Source organism: Brachycentrus maculatus, unplaced genomic scaffold (genome assembly GCF_059751285.1).
Source record: "Brachycentrus maculatus isolate JH-2025_06_01 unplaced genomic scaffold, ASM5975128v1 h1tg000028l, whole genome shotgun sequence".
Lineage (NCBI taxonomy): Eukaryota > Metazoa > Arthropoda > Insecta > Trichoptera > Brachycentridae > Brachycentrus > Brachycentrus maculatus.
The window spans coordinates 421,243-442,758 of record NW_028280782.1 but is presented as its reverse complement, the minus strand read 5'-3'; the positions used below and the strand labels follow the sequence as shown (position 1 = coordinate 442,758).

Sequence of the window (21,516 nt, the reverse complement as noted above, 5' to 3'; positions counted from 1 at the left end):
GAAACGGCGTGATGGTAGTAGTTGTAGTAGTAGTAGTATTTATTGTATATATATACGGCGAATAATCCAGTGTCATAAATTGAGAAATTGTTGTATACAATTATAATAATTAGTTTTTGCACGTTTTTACTAATTATTTTAGTAATGGCGTTCTTCAGAATCCCGGATTCGGATTTAATTGGAGAAATGACGTTACATATTCAAAGCAATTATTTAAAGATGATGTTTGCATTTTTCATTATTTGTAGACACGACCTTGTCCCACTTTAAATCGGCATTCCATTCGTACGAGTTTCCCGCCATCCACAATAAGGCAACCATTCACGATCTTTTTGTCATTTGCTGCATACAAAATTTGTGTGGTCACTACCTTTTTTGTCCATCTTCGTGGTATGCTGCAGGACCTGGGTCCTTGAAAAAAGTGATCATTCCAAATATTATTTTACTAACAATGACGTAATATCATTTTTTTAAACATGCTAAATATGTCAAAATGTGCTGAAAGACTATTTACTTCGGGAGAAACATCGACATAATTGATGTTTGTGGTGAAATGCTGCGAGATGGCGCGAGTGTCATTTTAGAATTGAGTAAAATAGCGCCATTAATGTTGCAACAACGTCTGAATGACATCTCCTTTAATATTTTATTCCATTATAGCACCAAATGAGCGATATAGTTTTAGTATAAATATTGATATTTATTCTTCATTCTAACCCTTATCCGCACTCAATTGTGCATAGAGCACTGTTATTGACGCAGTGTTGTTTTGATCGTTACTCATATGAAGGCAATGTGATCACTCCAGCGCTTCTGGGACCAGTCCAGAGTAATAACTAAATATTAATATTAATACTATATAGTAGTAGATTTAGATGTCCGCCTCCGTGGTGTAATGGTTATCGTGCTAGCTACCATGCTGGAGGTGCCGGGTTCAATTCCTAAGGGAGGGGAGTAAAATAAATATTATTGATTTTACACTATCATATTTATTTAAAAGTACGTTTATTACATGATAAAAAGGGCAATTTTGGCATAAAGCTATTCAGCAATCTAAGTATAAAATTATGAAATAAATTAATCACTAAAGCAGAATGCAACGTGTATGGGTCCCTTAAGGCGGGCAAATGCATTGCACACGAAGTGTCACGCAGCGCTCCGGTCAACACTCTTGTGGTCACATATTCCATCATCGATTACCTCACACTTTTTTCGACTTCACATGCGTGGGCGCCTGATATTTAATCATTCGATAATTTATTTATTCCTACCTGAGCCCAGCATACGTTGCAATACAATACGTTTATCGAAGTGCTTCTGCATAGAAAATGTTCTTTGTTTTTCCGGTTGGCGCGTATTTCACCATTTTGACAGTTGAAAAAACAGTTGAATCCTACTTCGTTTGCTTTATATTCAATATTGTTCCAAATTTCAATTTTTAAAAAGTGCGTTCAGTTTTATAAACGCATGAACAAATTATACGTACCTAGGTTGAGCGGTATAGGTACCTACGCATATATGTAAATCTATCAAACAGGACATATTTTTATAAAATTTTAATTTTTTACTAAAATTTAATTAAAAATTAATTTAAGCAAATAAACGAAGTGAGATTCTTCCATGTTTCCAAATGCCAAATGGCATAAGAAAACTGTCATTGCTGTAACATTCTATTATATCTACCTACCCCTGCAAGACGCGACGTAATGGTTAGTTACTTAGTTAAATCCTATATAATACGCCGAATTCACATTCTATAAGGAAGGATTCCGCAGAATAACAAAGCAATCCTAGAAAATTGAGATATCCATCTCAATTCGCAATAATTTATGAACAAAAAACAATATGCCTGCACACGGATTGTAAAAAGTATTTAAAACCTTCAGATAACATCTGTTTATAGAACTTGCCCAATAACAAGCCAGTCTCTACCTTATTACAGACGTAGGTACTTTTAAAACATCATTCCATTTAATAATTGAATCTGGTAACACCAAGTCGGAAAATTATATGGCTTATAACTTACAAAATAACTTTGTTTTATAATAACTATATATCTTATGACTTAATTACGATGTCGACGGGTGTCGAAGATAAAAGCATGTTTTATATCATTATCTTCATTTTTATACACTTAATATAACGGCCACCATATTGATGGATGAATACATAAATTTTATTTACAATAAGGTAAATTGTGAATTTGTATCTGATATGTCGGTTCGATATACCATATGTACCTACATATGAAGTTTTGTTAATGTAGACTTTGTTTTTTTTGTTTTCGTTGATTATTATTGAATTTTTTATTTTATTTATTTATTTTAAAGATACATACATTTTTTTACTATGTGTATTACCGCTCTTTAGGCATGGCCTGTGTTGAGCCGAAATACTTACATGTTAATACAATTTGTTTTTATTTACCATTTTTGTGTTTTTTACTATTTGTTTAAATACATTACATACAATAGATACAAAAACAATTTATAGCATAAAGATTTTACAGTAAAATAATTACACCTGGGCTTAGATTAATTCACTTTCTACCTTGTCCCTTCCAACGAGAAGCAACCATCGACGACGCTGTTCTTAAAGACATGATCACTACTGGAAATTTTCATTGTTACTGGCAGCAAATTAAATATCTTTATACTGTAACTAATATTTAACGATTAATTTTAGAATCCAATCACAAACTGCTGTATTAGCAGTTTTTTGGGAGTTTTTTGTCTATTTTGTATATTAATATCATAAAGAACAAAAAATTATATGAATTTCAATTTATAGTAAATTTAATTGAAAACCCGTAATTCCAATCGAAGACTTAACAATTTAATTCATATTAGATAAGATATTGAATTACAAGACGATTACCTACTTGTCGGAATATTTAACCAACAAACCGATGAATACCTATTTCGTCAAATCCTGTATTGCAGGTACTAATATCCTTTGATGATCGTTTTCAGAAAATTCATTTAAATTATTCAGAACGAGTATGTAAACGACTCTAGAACGTCTCTTTAAATATATTATTTAATAAATAAGGATTTTACTCAATATCACTGGTTCTAAATCTTTTTTGGCCCAGCGTCTGGGCCTCTCAGTTTTATAGTAATAGTTTATCAGGCCCACCTGTCATTCCATCGACGGAGGGGATAAAGAACAAAGTTTTTTTTTTAAGAGAAATATTTTTGGTTTTATTATTTACACAAACATTTCAATTTCATACTATTTCTGTGAGCCTGAGCGGCTCATTATTAGAAATAGGTATCAAATTGTGGTAGAGTGGGTTCAAACCGAGAAACTATGACTCAAGAGTCCGCTACACTAACCACGAGATCACAAGTCTACCCGAAGTTAAGAAAATTGAGAAAAACTTTAATAAAATCAAAAACATTTCACGTTTTGCTTAATAAAAATTAATCGACATATCATTAAGCGCCCTTGAGGTAGTTTTTTACGAAAATGGCGCTATATAAATCATCCAAGATTATTATTATTATTCCACAAAGTTGATACAAAATCAATAAATAACATTTCATCTTTTTACAAAATGCACAGGTGAACAAGGATCATATATGTAATTTTATGTTTATTAAAATCCAATGTGTATTGTTAAATAAATGGTCAATATATAAGTTTGTTAAAATTTTTAAATAAAGTTTTCAAAACGTCTACGATGTTAAATAATTCGGGAAGAATTTTACTTACATTTCATGAAGGTCTCTGCTAATTAAAAATTTACTCAACTCAAACCATAGATGCTGCTTACACTTGCATAAGAAATAAGAAATCAATTGAATGATATGCATATATGCAACTTCCGAAATAAGAGAAGTGTGGTTGTCAATCATGAGTAAAATGATGAATGTATAAAGTGTGTAAAGTAATTTAGTAGATATATTTGCACTGATGACATTATAAAAAGTCATTTAAAGAATCAGAAATAATTCTGACCGTTTAGTAAAATTTAACAAAACAAATCAGAAATCCGTCATTTTGACGGGTGCTGTATTCTTATTGTTAAACCAGCCGATGAGAAGTCGTAAGCCCTATAAAATACCCATAATTCCATATTTATATATTCCAAACCCTTGTTTGCAAATCTGTATTTATCCACTAAGGAATTATTTTACATTGATATCTCAACATGGATGAGGAAGAATATGGAATAAAATGTCTGAAATTTGAGTACTGTGGTTGTCAATCGTAGATAGAATGAAGAATTTTACAAGTGTATAAAGTGATTTGTTAAACCAGCGTAATGGCAAGTCTTAAGCTCTGTAATTACCTAGACTTCAATATTCTTCTTAAATTTTGTTGAGATATTAATATGAATATAATAATCATTTAAATAAAATTTCCGCATTGGAATCTACTATTTTAAAACATGATGTTATTGAATCAAACTTACAATAATTAATGTAAAAATTCGATTCGCGTTTTGCACTTTGATATTTTAATCGGCTGAATGAGGAGTCGATTTTCTTTGATTGTCCGATGATTTTATGCCTGTCGTATGGATGCTAATTTGTGAGGAGAATAATGAGGTATCCAAGGCCAGTGAATGAGACACTACGATCTGTGAGCGGTCAGTGAGACCAAAGTTTGCGGACGCCATCGCACGGGGTCGGACTATGGAACATCTCCATAAATTATTACCGTAACCTTCGCTTTTTAATGTCTCGCGTTCCATACTCTATCCGGCTTTTCCACTTTTACATAATTACCATTAAAATCGCATTCAGTCTCGATACCTACTTACTTTATATTCAGCCTATTAAGTAGACTATAATATATGTCTCCCATTTATTCGGTAAAATACTTGTATTTTAAATTTAAAACAGGATTGACCGATAGTTCAATAGTTAGAAGGACATCTTCGGTCAAGGTTTGAGTTTTCGACATTTAAATATCATTTGAAATCCTAATAGCATCTTGATAGGTACCTACTTTATTATCTAATAGCCGTTCGAGCTTTTTTGTTATTCGAACGTATGTCGTTTTTTTCCGTTTTTTTTTTTTTAAATATGTAGGTACCTACATAAATCCTAAATAAGTACGAAAGGCAAGGTGATTAGTCCAGCGCTATGGATTTTTCGATCTTAAATTTGAATACATAAATTGAAATATGTTTATATGTATGACGTAAATGAAGGAGCTCAGAGTGAAACATATAACTGATTATATAAAAGGAAATGGAGAAGAAAATGCAGACTGTCAATATTAAATGGGTAGGATACTAGGGGTAGGATACACGTACTAGTGTGTAATTTTGACAATATTGATGGCTAATATTGGTCCATTGAGTGTAAACTAAAAATATTAACATAGTGGGTTAATATATCAAAACAAATAAGTAATGTCAATTATTCCTCCGAGGTAAAAACTTTCAATTTCAAACGATTCCTCTCCATTTTTGGTTTCAAATCGTAGTAAGTATTTTACTAAATCAATTTATTGATATGAATTATATATCAATATTCAAAGTATTTATTTGTTCATCTCTGAATTTTGCTCAAATAGATTTTTCTTCATATTATGTGTAAATGTTGAATTAATGGTACTTCTCCGCTTAAGTTTGTCGAAGTGCTTATAGATGGCGCTGAAACATTTATACTAACGAGAAATCGTTCAAAAAATGTAAATTGGTCAAAAAATCCTTGTTTCTCTAAATTAATCTTAATTTTAATCAATTAATTCATCTAAATCAAGTTTTTTTCCACAGCACCATTTTTGTCTAGCTGTAATGAGTAGAATTTACTATGGGATACCTTCTCGAGTTTAGCGATCTCAAAGTAACGAAACACGCCGCGGCGCTGTCAACATTTTCCCTCCAAATTTCATATCTCGCTGTCAACAAAAACTCTACTGTCAAACTGTCAGAACTGAAATAACACATATTATATCTGCATTTTTTCTGTAATAATATTCATAAACTAGCTACTTTTCTTCGTGATCGTTTTAAATACCCACAGTGACGGTAAATTACGCCTGGCTAAACTCAATAATATAAACAAAATGACTTCTACGGTGTCTGTTTCTAAGGTTAGTTTTTACAATTTTATTATGAAAATTTATTTTCAATCAGCACAAAACGGCAAAATTATAAAGTTATGTACAATTTTAAATGCTTATTCTTTTTATTTCAGGGTTGCTTTGTATTCAAAAATGGATTTCAAAACTTATCTAGAAAGCAGAAGAAAAAACGCGAAGAAATTAAACCACTCTTTGAACAACAGTTTGATGAAGAATTATGGTATATTGCTTACAAGAATTGCTGGCGTCGGGTCGAAAAACAGATAGAGGTATTGATTTGCAGTTCTCAACCAAAAACAACAATGAAAATTATTATTTCCATACCACCTTTCTTAATTTTATTGATAATCATTGTTATTTTAACACATTTTGTGTGGGGTTCGCAGCAAAGTTAGTCTTGAAGTCCTTCTATCATTGTCGTCACCTAGGCCATGCCTTCGAATGTTTCTGCACCATCTATGAATTCTTTGGTCTTCCTCTAGATGTCTTTTGAGGCGATTCATGGCGATTGCCTGGTTCACAATAGGATCAAGTTCTCTGCGTCCTATGTTCCCATACCATCTCAATTGCCTTTCCTCTACCTTACTATTGATGCCTGTTACAGCCAGGCTTCCACGAATGTGTGAACTCTTTATTTTGTTTCTAAGTGACACTCCAGCTGACCATCTAAGCATTCGCATTTCAGCAGTAATTTATTTGTAATTTAGCAGGAAAATACGTTTAATTAAATTTGGCAAGTGCGCCTTTGCTGTTGCAGGTGCTTATCTGAGGAGTCTTATCACAAAGTTCTGCTCAATAAAAAGCTTCTTTCATCTCACCAATAGATGTCTCTAGTGAAATTCTAGTGATTCAAGTACAATGTTTCGAAATTGGATTGTATATATATTTCTTCTTCCAAGAATTTGAGTAGTGTGGTTGTCAATCATGGGTAGAATTGGTTAAAGCGATGTAAAGTGTGTAAAGCGATTACTTAAACCAGCCTATGACGGTCGTTAGCCCCGTAAATGCCCAGACTTCCATATTCTTCTTCATCTATAAATAAAATGAATAAATAACAATATTATTATTATTTATTTATTGAACACATATATATAATATCTAATATAAAAATGCACTAATGCATACACTAACAGAGCAACAAAAAGTCTTAAACATAAGATAATATAAAATAACAAATAGTAAGCACTGGTATATACACGTCTCCTTCACACACTATCAGCGAGCAGCGAGAGAGAGTGAAACACAACGTTTCAATTTATCCATTATAACATGGAGAAGAAATGCTGAGAATGTAGACTTCAAGATGGATAACAATATACGTATTAAATAAATCTATACTTTCAAAAGCATTGGCTAACATGTGGAGCCGCAGAATCGGAATTATGTATCAATATAATTTCAGGAATTGCATACGTCAACATACAACAAGATTTTGAAGGACCTTGTTTTCTTTGTGAAAGACTGTTACAATAACCAATTGATCTTGTGCAGCGAAATCATCCCTTGCGCTACACTCCTCACGGGAATCAATCAACCCGATCACATCGTTCAGTTCACCTCTCTCAAGGATCTATTGTTGTAAGTACCTAACTGACCATCACGCTGGGGTAGGCAGAGGGGATATAACACCACATTATTTTATTCTCAATATTGTTCATATTTAAAGCATTTACTTTGTGGTTAGTCATTTTTACTTGTTAATTTTTTTACACGGCACAAGAATAAGATAATATCTCACTTCTTTCAAGAACGTCATATCGCTCACTCCTTTCAAGAACGTCATAAATCAAAATTCGTCAATTTTCAGTTGTGCATATTTTCGGAATGCCCAGAAAATGTACTATATCCCAGCAAAAGCAGCATATTTTTAAGTTAATATTTACCCGCTACAGGGCAGAAAGTGTTGTTTTTGCATTTTGAAGAAAATGTATTGTTTAATTTTTTTTTTAATATTATAAATATTTTTCAAATGTAGAAAAAACCTTCAGGTTTAACCTAAAAAGATCTGTTGCACAGTAAAAAGTTCAATAAGTGGCTTGATATTTATTTTTAATACATTGTATTATATTTTTAAACTTTAAAAACGTTCTCCTGAAAAATCAAGTATTTTGATTTATGACATTCTTGAAAGGAGTGAGCGATATATAAAAAAAAACTTGATTTTTCAGGAGAACATTTTTAAAGTATAAAAATATAATACAATGTATTAAAAATAAATATCAAGCCACTTATTGAACTTTTTATTGTGCAACAGATCTTTTTAGGTAAAACCTGAATGGTTTTTTGTCCATTTGCAATATATTTAAACTTTACCTTTTCTTCAAAATGCAAAAACAGCACTTTCTGCCCTGTAGCGGGTAAATATTAAGTTAAAAATATGCCACTTTTGCTGGGATATAGTACATTTTCTGGGCATTCCAAAAACATACACAACTGAAAATTGACAATTGACAAATTTTTGATATATGACGTTGTTGAAAGGAGTGAGTGATATACGGCTGTCCAAATTTAAAACACAGTAAAGGACATCCAAAAATTTAAAAAAAACTTACTACAAAAAAATGTCCCTTACTGTATTTTAAATTTGGACAGCCGTATAGCACTTCTACATTCTCTGCCTTAGCTTTAAATTGAAGTTGTTATTGCAGAATATTAATCTCATTTTGTGAATAAACTATGGGCTGCTCTGATCCTGTACTTCACTTCCACATCTGGTTCCACAGATGATGTTATCATACTGCATATATCACAATGTTAAAATAATTCCTAGTGGAGAAACCCAGATATTTGTGAGCAAATATTTTGGACACACCTAAATTGTTATGAACTTATTTTTAAAGTAATAAAATAGAAAATCACAATGTGCTCAATTAAAAATTATGACATTTTCTTTTAATTTGATTTCAGAAATGAAGTAACTTCACACGTTGCCATCATATACTCACAGGATGCTAACTCAGTAAAGCAAATGATTGAAAATATGATAATGCAATTTGTTAATGATGAATCTGAGGTAAGTACTGATAGCGAAAAAAAATCTCTATTTATTAACCGTTTTAGTTAATAAATAAATAAGTTTCGATATATTTTCTCCTATACGTATGTTAAAATTGCTGATGACATTTTTTGCTGTTGCAAAAATGGTCCCTTTTTTTATTCTTCTTATCCTTATCTGCACCCAATAGTGCATAGGGCGCTGCATCATATAAACGCAGTGTTATCTTGATCGTTAACACGTGAAGGAAAGGTGATCAACCGTTCGCTTCAGGCACCAGTCCATGGTAATATTGAATAAATATTAGAGTGAAAAGATCACTTTTATTTATTTAACCCCCCTGTGAATAGTCCTGAAGAGAAGAAGGTGGACATGGTTGGGACATGTCCTTAGAATGCCACCTGAGGGCATCAACCCCTCATATCTCTTCTTCCAACCCTGAGGATTCCGGCGCCCCGGAAGGCCGCTGACGACCATTCACCGACTATACTCAGCGTAACTTCGAGACGCCGGACTGACCTGGGAGGAAGCCAAGGAGATGGCGCGTGACAGAGTGACTTGGAGACGACTCGTGTTGGCCATATGCTCCACCTAGGGAGCGAACATGGAAAGAAGAAGAAGAAGAAGTGAATCAAATCGTAAAAAATCAACAATATTTCTTCACGAATATTGACCGATTTTAGTATTTCTTTCTGGTATTGGTGGAAAACATATGAAACTACCCTTTAAGCATTTTTGTAATATTACAACCAATTGTAAGATATAAATTATCATTCAATTCTAAATATCGATATGTAACTTATTGAAGAAAAAACAATAAAAATCGAAAAAATTTGCACAACCCTGAAAGAATCCCTCACATACTGTCCAAAATGTATCTGATACTTTAATAAATCATGATGTCAGATCTGAGGGATCCGGTATTTCCCTTAGAGTACCGAAAGCTGATATATCGGATCTTGGTAACCAAAGGGAACTGTTTATAACTCCTTGGTGCGAAGTAGACTCGAGAGTGGCTCGATGATTTGGGGGCCACACGAGCTTAAGTACTCTCTTATGGTAGAGAAAGTCCAAAAGAAGTTTCTGAGGTATCTCTACATGAGAGAGTACGGCTATTATCCTCAGCTCTACCTGACCGAGTATCTCCAGGGTATGCTTGGCTACAATAGTTTATAGAGACTAGAAAGAATGTGTATTTGATTACGCATTTTTATCAATAGTTGCGCGGTATGATCAATAATCCTGAAATTATCCGGAACATTGGTCTGTATGTTCCCGATAGTGACCTAAGACAGCGTCGGCATAGATTGTTTCACATTCTTATACACAGGACCAACCTGCCGATGGTTAAGCCTGTAGGAAGAGCTACCGCTATGTTGAACAATATCTCATTGGATCTGTTCCATGTATCTGAAGGAGTTTTCCGAAGCGGGATTCTTCTACACCTTTAGCAATAGTTCTTGCGTATTTTCGATTTTTGTATGTATTTTAATGAATACGTTTTAATTTTTTTAGTTTATAATGTATATATTAATTGAAATTGAATGGGTCAAATGAAATAATACTTTTATGTATACTCTTTTTTTAGGATGTAAACTCCGACGATAATTGCAATAGTCCGGATAAATCAATTAATAAATCGCAACGTGTGAAAAAGTCCCAATGCAATATGGCTATGCTTACTTCCTGGTTTGAAGAGTTGTATGATAGCAGTACTGGATCCAAGGTCCTGTCTCCGTCCAAGAGATTGAAGCCACCCGTTGCCAAGAATCATCTTGTGGTGATCATCCCCGACTTTGAAAGTTTCAACTGCGAAGCTTTGCAAGACTTCATTTTGATTTTAAGGTAAGTCTTGAACACATTTGCGGGAAACGTTTAAAAGTGTCTTTTACATATTGTTGGTAGAGAAAGGGAAACGCTTATAAGCGTTCTATTTGCTTACTTTTGGTAGAGTGCGAGAGATGCCCAAAAAATATTTCACAGATTAAGGAATTGGGTTGGTGGTTACTTGTGATTAGTACACTAGCTCTAGTTGGTAAAATACTATATGAAGTTGTTTCTTTTAAGGTATATGAACATTATTTTTAACTTTTTACATTTAATATAACAGTACTTGAGTCGCGCTCCCTCAGACGAATGCGTGGAAAATCATTGTATGACAAAATTAATAACGAAGATATAAGAAAGGGATAAGGCTGAACAAGGGATAATTGAAAAGATAAAGAAGAGTTCTTTAAGGTGGTACGGACATGTGGAGCAAATGGATAACGAGAGAATGACTAAGAAAATATATATGGCGAATGGGAGTGGGGAGAACGGAACAAGGACGGTCAAAAAAGACAATCAGATCAATCGAACCTAAAATCTGGTGGTGTCAAAAGTCTGCATAATCGGACGGCATGTATGACTAGATGTATGGATGTGAAGGAAGCGAGGAGTGTATGTCAAGACAAAAGATTGTGGCGTTCCATCCTCTCTGCCTGCCCCTGCGTTGAAACGGCGCGATGGTAATAGTAGCAGTAGTAGTATTACTTACTTTACTTATAATCCTTATCCGCACCCAATGGTGCATAGGGCACTGCATCAAATAGACGCTGTGTTTTCTTGATCATTACTTACATGAAGGCAAGGTGATCACTCTTGCGCTTCAGGAACCAGTCCAGGGTAATATTAAATAATTATTACAGTGTAAAATCACTAATATTTATTTTCACCCCCCCCTGGGAATTGAACCCGGGACCTCCAGCATAGTAGCTTAACACGCAATGGTCAGTAGTAGTATATTTAATATATATTTATACTTTATTAATTTTTTTTATCATTTTTTAACAAAATTAGGTCATATGTATATAATATGTAATAGTTTTATGTAATATTAAATGGGTTCTGTAGTCCTTGCGTATTTCAAAATGTTTTTCTTCAAATTCTTGTCCGAATTTTCTGTAATTTCGAATATTCAGGGTTCAATATTGCGTGAATCTACTATAGCAGTTGTTGACAAGCAGTTGTGAATACGATGCGTGTTTATTTGCAGCGGTCACACTAGCAGGCTGCCATTCGTCTTGGTGTTTGGTGTCGCCACTTCTGTGTCGGCCTTGCACAAGAGCTTCCCGTACCAAGTATCATCTCGCCTGTTGGTACAGGTCTTCCAGTCGCATTCCTCCACGCTGTATTTAAACCAGGTCTCAATATTTTTCTTTACTTTTTAAAAATATTTCATACTTACAACATTTTAACCCTTTGAGGACAGAATAAAAAATATTTTATTTAACACACTTTTATTTCTAGAAATTATTTACAAATAAGTATAAGTGTAAACAAAATTTTACTGAAAATTGTGCACACAGATTGATACAATATTTATCCCTCAATAAAATTAAAAATACACATTGTGTGCCTGGTGGTTAGCAACAAAGACCATGTTTTATAAAGTATAAATAAAAGCATTTATTCTTGAAAATATGAGGTAATATATCGCTCACTCCTTTCAAGAACGTCATAAATCAAAAATCGTCAATTTTCAGTTGTGCATGTTTTCGGAATGCCCAGAAAATGTACTATATCCCAGCAAAAGCGGCATAAGTCAAAAAGACTTAATATTTACCCGCTACAGGGCAGAAAGTGTTGTTTTTGCATTTTGAAGAAAGGGTATTGTTTAATTATTTTTTTAAATATAATAAATATTTTTCAAATGGAGAAAAAACCTTCAGGTTTTACCTACAAAGATCTGTTGCACACTAAAAACTTCAATAATTGGCTTGATATTTACTTTTAATATATTGTATTATATTTTTAAACTTTAAAAACGTTTTCCTGAAAAAACAAGTTTTTTGATTTATGACGTTCTTGAAAGGAGTGAGCGATATAACACTACCTATTTTTAGTATTATTATGACTATAACTCACCTGTCATTTTGTTTATTTCGTTCAATAACCTCACAAAATTGATAAACTAAGATGTAGATAACCTATAAATATCCAAACATGTGCACATCGCCACAATTAATAGTCTGAAATAAGCTCCAAGACAATGATACCAACATGAAATCTATACAAGCACTATTTCTGTTACATAGGCAACACATATTGCACGATGGTTTTAACTAGAAACCAGTAGGCACTTAGACAATTTATTTTAAATTTGTGGTTAGCAGCAGTAACCAGTTGTCCTGAAAGGGTCAAGTGTGTCCAAATACAAATCTGGATTATCTCCAAAGATGAGATATTTTTAAAATTATTTTTTGACAAATTATTATTTTCATCTCACCTCTTCCACATTCATATGTCTTCTCGTACATGGACGCTGATTATTCCGACTCCTGACCTGACCACTTTCAAGTACATATTTGAAATACTTGAACATGCCAAGTTTTCCTTGGTCTTCCTCTGATTTCTTTTACGAACCACATCCGTTTCGTGAATGAAATAGATAGATAATTAGTTAAACATTTTGAGTGTGTCCGAATACTTGTTCACAAATCTGTATTATCTCCAAATAGGAGTAATTTTTTTACTATTTTTTGACATCTCAACATAGATGAAAAAGAATATTGAAGAGTTTCTGCTCAATAAAAAGTTTCTTTCATCTCACCATAGATGTCTCTAGTGAAATTCTATTCAATGCAAGCAATATTGATGAAATTTGAACAATATATTATAGAAGTTTCAAGAGTATGAGTATTGTGGTTGTCAATCATAGGTAGAATTGGTGAATTTTACACGTGTCTAAAGTCATCACTTAAATCAGCCTATGAAGTTTGTAAGCCCCGTAAATGCCCAGACCATATTCTTCTTCATTTATGTTGAGATGCCAAAAAAGAATATATTTCATACTGTTATATGGAAACGAAACATGGACTATCGGGCAAACATAACAGGGGAAGAAGAGATTGAAATCTTCTATATTCAATTATGTTTAAAACACCAACTTTGATTTTGTTATCTATTTTATCAATTTTTGATTGAAAATTAATAAGTCTCTTTTTTTATCCTGTTAGGTTTTGGAGAAAATTTTCCTCAATGAAAATTGTCCCTTCCATCTATCGGGGAAAGCGTTCAAGCTCCTGATTGATGTCTTCCTGTTTTATGATTTTTCTGTTACCGGATTCATTCAAAGCTTAAAGGTTTGTTTTTATTATTATTTATTTTTGTTTTTTATACATACAGCATAACAGTTTATAAAGTACAACTGTATATACTTTGTAATAATAGCAAAGAGGAGTTTTGGTATTAACTTTTTGAAGATAATATCTTTTTTATGAGAATCGCATTAATATTTACCTTGCTTATTATGTACAAGGATTAAAAATCATTTTGTGGACTTTTGTTTCTTCTACCTAATGTAATATGTTTTTATTTGTTGGCTGAAGTGCATTTAAGAATTATTTTTTAAAAGGAATACCCGCAAAGCCTCTACATTTAGAGGCTTGTCTGCAGGTAGGATAGTAGGGATAGGGAAGGTAAAAGTGAAAAATACATAATATACACCCAGATCAATTGATAATAAATCTTTCTTGAATTTATTTTGCACTTGGCAGGAATCGAACCCGCAACACCAGTTTCGCAGTCGAGCGTCTACCCAACTACAACACGGCATCTGTCTCATATAACCCTGTATAAAAATTAACTATATATTCAATCTTTATTTCAGTTTTGCATGATGGAGCACTATTACACCACAAAAATCAATTCTCTGTGCTGTCCGAGGGAACATATTTCCACGACAATATCTAAATTAACAAAGGACGATTTGGAAGCAGTCCGGCATCTTCCCTCGTTCAGGCCCTACGTGGAATCCAAACCGGCCGCTACGAGAATATCCCTGTTGGAGAGTGATGACTATTTCCGGATAGACTTGGGAAAAGCCGTTGAAAATCTCCATAATTACCTCCATGGGTTCCACACATGTTTGAAAATACTGCTTGCGGTTGTAGGCAGTTTACCCAATGCCCCGTTAGGAAAACAAGTAAGGAAATTTGCTTTATATGACTGAATCTATACATTTGTCTCATTCAAGAACCATAACTTCAGTAACCATTCTTCAGTAATTCCTTCTCTGTCCTTGTAAAAAATGCACCTTATCTAAGAACTTTTAAGAAACGTCTCAGACATTACTATGTATCGTTAGAATTCTAAATGTCCATCAAACCTCCTCCCTTAGTTTTTCCCTCTACCTCATTCCCTAAACTCCCTTTTTCCTTTGCCTTCCTTATTATCACCAATTTGTAATTTAATGTTTTTTTTAAATGTTCAACTACTCTACCCTCTGATTGCAAACAGCTATATATGGTATCAAACGTTTTGACCAATATCACTAGTCTATTTTAGGTTGGTTGAGTATACATATTGTTTTTTAGCAATAAGCCCGCCAATGTACTTTTTCTTTTCTGTAAGTTTAAATGAATAAATTACTCAACATTTACCAACATCACTCGATCATACACCAATCGATCATACATTCATCAGAGATGAATGTAGATCTGGATTTCAAAATATTTGTTGAAATACAGTAGAAATGCAATCTCTCAGACGAATTTGCGACAAAAGGATGTATGATAGATGTTTAAATGATGAAATAAGGAAAGAATGCAAGGCTAAGGTAAGGATTATCGATAAAATTATTAAATGTATGTTGATAAGGTTTTCGCCGATTATTCCAACTCCTGAAATAACTGCTTCCATTTATTTTAAATATTTGATCATGCCAAGTTTTCCTTGGTCTTCCTCTGCTCCTTTTTCCAACTACATTCGCCTCGTAAATTTCCTTTACCATTCTTTTCTTACTCATTCATTCCGCATATCCAAACCGTTTCAACACGCTTTTCTTAATTTTATCGATAATGCTTATCTCAATGTTGCATTATTTCACTTATACATTCATTATACATTGTTTTTCCGCAAGTTCATATGAGGGATCACATTTCACCTGCATTCAGTCTACTTTCATCCTTACTCCATGCTTCACTGCCATACATTAGGGTTGGAACCAGGACTCTTTTGTATACTGCTAGTTGTACCAATTGCAATACATATAAATAATCTTGAAATTACAGTTACGAGAACTCTATACGGTGAGTGTATCGTCCAGTATTGTGGAAACTGAGGAATACAAACAGTGTCTTCTCCTTCTCAGTTTTCAATCTAAAGAAGATTTCCTGGAAGCGATGAACAAAAGTATAAACGTACTTTCCGGAATATCTTCTAACGTCATCAAAATCACCGACACTCCGACTAAACGACATATATCGATCAAAAAGTCTCGGGAGTCCACCATCCTCAGTGGATCGATAAAGAATATGTCGGCGGTGAAGGAGAAATTGATGAGTTTCAGGGAAAAGTTGAAGAAAGCAAGTCTGGAATGTAAGCCCGCTAGTCTGGATGATGAGGAAGACAAAGACATACCATCCGAAAAGCTAAGCCGGCAGAATTTAAAGCAGGTAATTTAATTTAATTTTAAAAGAGATTTTAGTCTAACAGTTTCGAGACTTGATGATTTTTGACATTAATGTCCGCCTCCGTAGCGTAATGGTCAGCACGCTCAGCTACCGTTCTCGAGGTCCCGGGTTCGACTCCCAGGAGGATCAAATAAATATAACTTAGATTTTTTCACTCTAATATTTATTCAATATTACCCTGGACTGGTACCTGAAGCGGAGGGCTGATCACCTTTCTTTCAAATGTTAACCATCAAGATAACACTGAGTTCATATGAGTGCAGTGGCCTATGCACCATTGGGGTGCGGATAAGGGTTTGAAGAAGAAGAATAATAATTTTGATCAGAATATTTTATTTGCAACTTTTGAGCGTGTCCAAATAATTGTTTGCAAAAATTAATTTTTCAAAAATTCGAATAGTGTGGTTGTCAATCATGGGTAGGATGGTGAACGTTGCACGCGTGTAAGTGATCACTTACCCAGTTTATGAAGGATCGCAGCAGAACGCGCAGAATTCCATGTATATTATCATTTACATTGAGATATGTATCAATTGTTCATCCATGTCAAAAATGTAAGATTATTTTTAACCACTTACTTTTTTTAAAGTTACACTTTTTTCCAGCAACTTTTGAAAGCTTCGAACAAGGAAAAACCAGTGTCCGAATTTGAGTTAGTTCGCAGCGAGCTGTTGAAATACCTCAGCGAGGGAGTCTTTGGCCAATTCTTACTGCCGCCAAATACGCAACCTTTCCACGAGTTGTTCTTCTTCAGTGATGTATACAAAGTCAAAAGGCATATCGTCGGGACACCTAGAGCATCCATACATACTGCACTTAACAATCCTGCTGCATATTTACAGGTAAGTGATTATCACATTCAAATGTAATATTTAAAAAATTCTGCGTGCAGAAACTCCTAAAAAAAGTAAAGGATATGACAGATTTGAGGCTAAGACTTTGATCCCAGTTGTTTAACCCTCCCTTCCCGTTGTTGTGTGCCTTGTACACATTGCTTCTAATAACCATAATACATATCGCTCACTCCTTTCAAGAACGTCATAAATCAAAAAGCTTGATTTTTCAGGAGAACGTTTTTAGAGTATAAAAATATAATACAATGTATTAAAAATAAATATCAAGCCACTTATTGAACTTTTTACTGTGCAACAGATCTTCTTAGGTGAAACTTGAAGGTTTTTTCTCCATTTGAAGAATATTTAGCATATTTCAAAAAATAATTAAACAATACCTTTTCTTCAAAATGCAAAAACAACACTTTCTGCCCTGTAGCGGGTAAATATTAAGTTAAAAATATGCCTCTTTTGCTGGGATATAGTACATTTTCTGGGCATTCCTGAAACATGCATAACTGAAAATTGACGATTTTTGATTTATGACGTTCTTGAAAGGAGTGAGCAATATCTATAAATATAATAAATACAAGGCTAAGATTTTCAGGTATTCCTCCATAACATATTTACGCATTGATTTAAAAAATAATATTAATAATAATCAGAATTTATCGGGTACATGGGAGGTATTTTGTGAATATCGGAAACTAATTCGCGTATAAACCGCGATACTATATTCGCATCTCACTCTTGCATACTTGCACTGTGCAAGCGTGAGGATCTCAAAGCTCATGTTCCCTGGCTAGTGGCTAGCGGCATAGCGGCAGTAGCTTTTGGGCTACCAGCCCATAGGGATCGAGAGGAAGGCGTTACAATTTGTTGGCTCATCTTTTCCGGACTACAGACTTAGCCCACTCAACGTCCCGAGACCAATTGACGTTTTACTATATATATTTTTTATGTATCATTATCATCATCACCCTATTATTATTGTATTATCCATGTCTTTATAAGCGCCCTTGAGGTAGTATTTTATGAAAATGGCGCTATACAAATTATCCAAATTATTATTATTATTTGTTAAATCTGCCGCCTCCGTAGTGTAATGGTCAGCACGCTCGGCTACCGTTCCGGAGGTCCCGCGTTTGATTCCCAGGGGGGTCAAATAAATAAAAGTGATTTTTTTCACTCTAATACTCATTCCATATTACCCTGGACTGGTACCTGAAGCGGAGGGCTGATCACCTTTCCTATATGTGTTAACGATCAAGATAACACTGTGTTTGTATGATGCAATGCCCTATGCACCATTGGGGTGCGGATAAGGGTTTGAAATGAAATATTAAATAAAAATTTTATAACAATGATATATTTACCAGTGATTTAATGCCCAATATTTTGAGTGTGTCCAAATCTTTGTTCCGAGACTCAACTCGACTATAGATGGTGTCAGGAACTTGTGAAAAAAGTTATATATTTCAAGGATAAATACTTCTGAATTTGAATATTGTGGCTGTCAATCATGGTTGATTATTACACATGTGTAAAGTGATATGATATGGTACCTTTTCCCTAATTTGTTGTCTGATGTTTTTGCTATAATTTAATATATTTTCTTTCCCAGTGCAAGTGTTGCGATCTGTCCAATCAGGAGGTGATACTGCCTTCACTGCCAGACCTGTCCATAGTGTACAAACTCCACCTCGAATGCGGAAAGCTGATCAACCTGTACGACTGGCTGCAAGCCTTCCTGACTGTGGTGGATCCCATAGAGGCCGGCGGAGACGACGAAGACAGGAGAGAAGTCCATCCTGCAATGCAGTATCCTTTGCATTTGAAAATACTACTTTTTACAGTACTACGGATACTGCATTTTGCAGTATCCGTCATAGTTCCTTTTAGCTATTTTCTAATCCTGATGTTTTGGAGCGTACAGGGAAGAGTCAGGCAACACGGACCACGCAAGAAACCACCTCAAGGTCGTTTTACATTTTGCAGTTATTTTAACATTTAAAACGATGACTAAATACTGATTTTTTTATTAATTGATTCGGCAGTTACTTTGTGGTAAAATCTATCCATTTTTAGTCAAAATTTTACTTCCGCATCATTTTCAAACACCCTAAGACAGTGATGCGGAATGCATTGAAACACGTGTCACAATAGATTTTAAGAAATAGTGGTGTTTATGTACTAAGTAAAACTTTTATTAAATATGTATTCTTCAATTCATAATATATAAAATATAATGATATTTTATTCATATTTATTATTATTACTTTTCATATTTACTATTGTTTCAAAATGATGCGGAATATTAAAATAAATATTTTGGTACCCTTATTTCGGGACACTCTGTCTCGCAATTCGTATGACCATTCGTTTTTATAACAGAACTTGAATGTGTAACTTCCATCGTTTTCCATGGCGGATCAACTATAAAATATTTATTATAAACACATGAAATGCAATTTCTGTTATTTTAACTACTACATAACACTAATATCACAATTTTTTTTAAAATAATACCTCCACAAAACGAAAAAATATGGTCACAAAAAGTGGGAGAGATCCTTGGAGAACCGTCATAAATGAAGGATAACGACTGACTGTCCCAAAAAATATTAGCGTATGACAAATATCTATCACCCAAAATGATAATCTATTTTTCCTAGATTATATCTAAGTAATTGAAAGTTTTTTTGAAGAAATGTTGGTTAATTCAATATGTTGCGATGATTAACCGCATTTATCTCAAGTATTTTTTGGTAGAATATACTTGGGTGATAGAGAAATCAATGATTAAACTTATACCTGCACCGGGCCAGACATTGTGGCCCACGGAGCTGCCTACTAGAATCATACAGGCCGGAATGTCTGGCCTACAGAGTGGTAAGAGTTAAAATTGTTTAGGTAAATTTATCTTATGTCATTAGTATGTAATATGTTTCCTTACATCAAATGTTCCAGAGCTCGTTTCACAAGAACAGTGTCGGAATTGCAGTTTCTAGGTTTTATCAAAACCTCAAAACGGAAAACGGATCATGTATCAAGACTGACGTGGTAGCTGAAGATGTTTTTCTATTTAAAATTATTTATTTCTCACTTCATCTTACATTTTTATAAGATAATCAAATAAATGATCTGTTTGAAATTTACTTGGTTTTATTTATTTTATTAAACATACTACATACTACCTGTTTCGGTCAAAATCTGTGTATTTTTTAGAATAATTTACATATTAAAATAGTATTAACAAATGTACGCGAGAAGAACAAAGAGACGCAGTTCATCGACTTTTATTTTGTTTATAATACTGTCCCCACCACATGTAACTCCGTTAAAATCATATATAAGGGGTGGCGGACTAATTTTAGTGTGCTCAGATTAAATAATATTCAAAACGTATATACGCCGCGCTCGCTCTGTTTTTATATTGGTGTCGCTTTGTTCTTCTCGCCCCTTGTGTTTTGTATTTTTCGATATATTGGTGTAATTTTGTTATTTTCACACTTATAACTTTGTAATTTTTAATAAATACAACTCTAAGGAGCATATCTGGCAAGAGTCGACGAGATATAATAAGAAACACCAGGATAAGAGAAATACATGGGATCCAATATGTCGTTAGGTGGAGAAGACAACGAAGGCGACAATGGTATGCGCGTGTGAGGTAATGGAACCATCCAGACTCCCCCACATTGCACCGCACGGCCAACCCCAAGGTAGACCACGAAAGAGATCAGTTGACAGCTGGGAATGGACCTCGCAGGAGGCTAATCCCTCTTAGAAACAAGCCACAAGGCTTAAGGCCATTATGGCCAAAGAACAATTTGAGTGTCATTATGTACAAATCTGGGTTTCTCCACTTAAAAGTTTTTTTTGTTACATTTTTGATGAACAAAGAGGTGAATAAAATAACTTGTCAAATTACATATAAGCTTTGTAAAAATTGAAAATCATGTTTTCAGGCATCTTCCAGTATACTCACAGTATATTATTTTAGTATACAGGTGCATACATTTGAAAAGGGTCTCAAATAAACTATGTACATATGTATACTGTCATGAACTCACGCATGAAACGATGTGTGAATTATATGATAAACATATCGCTCACTCCTTTCAAGAACGTCATAAATAAAAAATCGTCAATTTTGAGTTGTGCATGTTTTCGTAATGCCCAGAAA

At 33.8% G+C, this 21,516-nt stretch overlaps 1 protein-coding gene across 1 annotated transcript; it reads left to right on the top strand.

The window, feature by feature from the left end:
* The first annotated feature begins 5,680 nt into the window (after positions 1–5,680).
* On the top strand, positions 5,681–20,485 carry Orc3 (origin recognition complex subunit 3). Its single transcript, XM_088271065.1, has 12 exons — positions 5,681–6,054; positions 6,159–6,314; positions 7,448–7,623; positions 8,953–9,058; positions 10,629–10,885; positions 12,075–12,222; positions 14,038–14,163; positions 14,691–15,005; positions 16,093–16,476; positions 17,100–17,336; positions 18,952–19,148; positions 20,298–20,485. The coding sequence occupies exons 1-12, from the start codon at positions 6,028–6,030 to the stop codon at positions 20,392–20,394; spliced, it is 2,226 nt and encodes a 741-aa protein (XP_088127191.1). The 5' UTR covers positions 5,681–6,027; the 3' UTR covers positions 20,395–20,485.
* Positions 20,486–21,516: the final 1,031 nt, after the last annotated feature.

Coding starts and splice junctions, on each gene's coding strand:
- Orc3 (XM_088271065.1), top strand. CDS start 6,028: ATGACTTCTACGGTGTCTGTTTCTAAG. Junction 10,886..12,074: donor GACTTCATTTTGATTTTAAG/GTAAGTCTTGAA, acceptor GTTTATTTGCAG/CGGTCACACTAGCAGGCTGC. Junction 12,223..14,037: donor CCACGCTGTATTTAAACCAG/GTCTCAATATTT, acceptor TTATCCTGTTAG/GTTTTGGAGAAAATTTTCCT.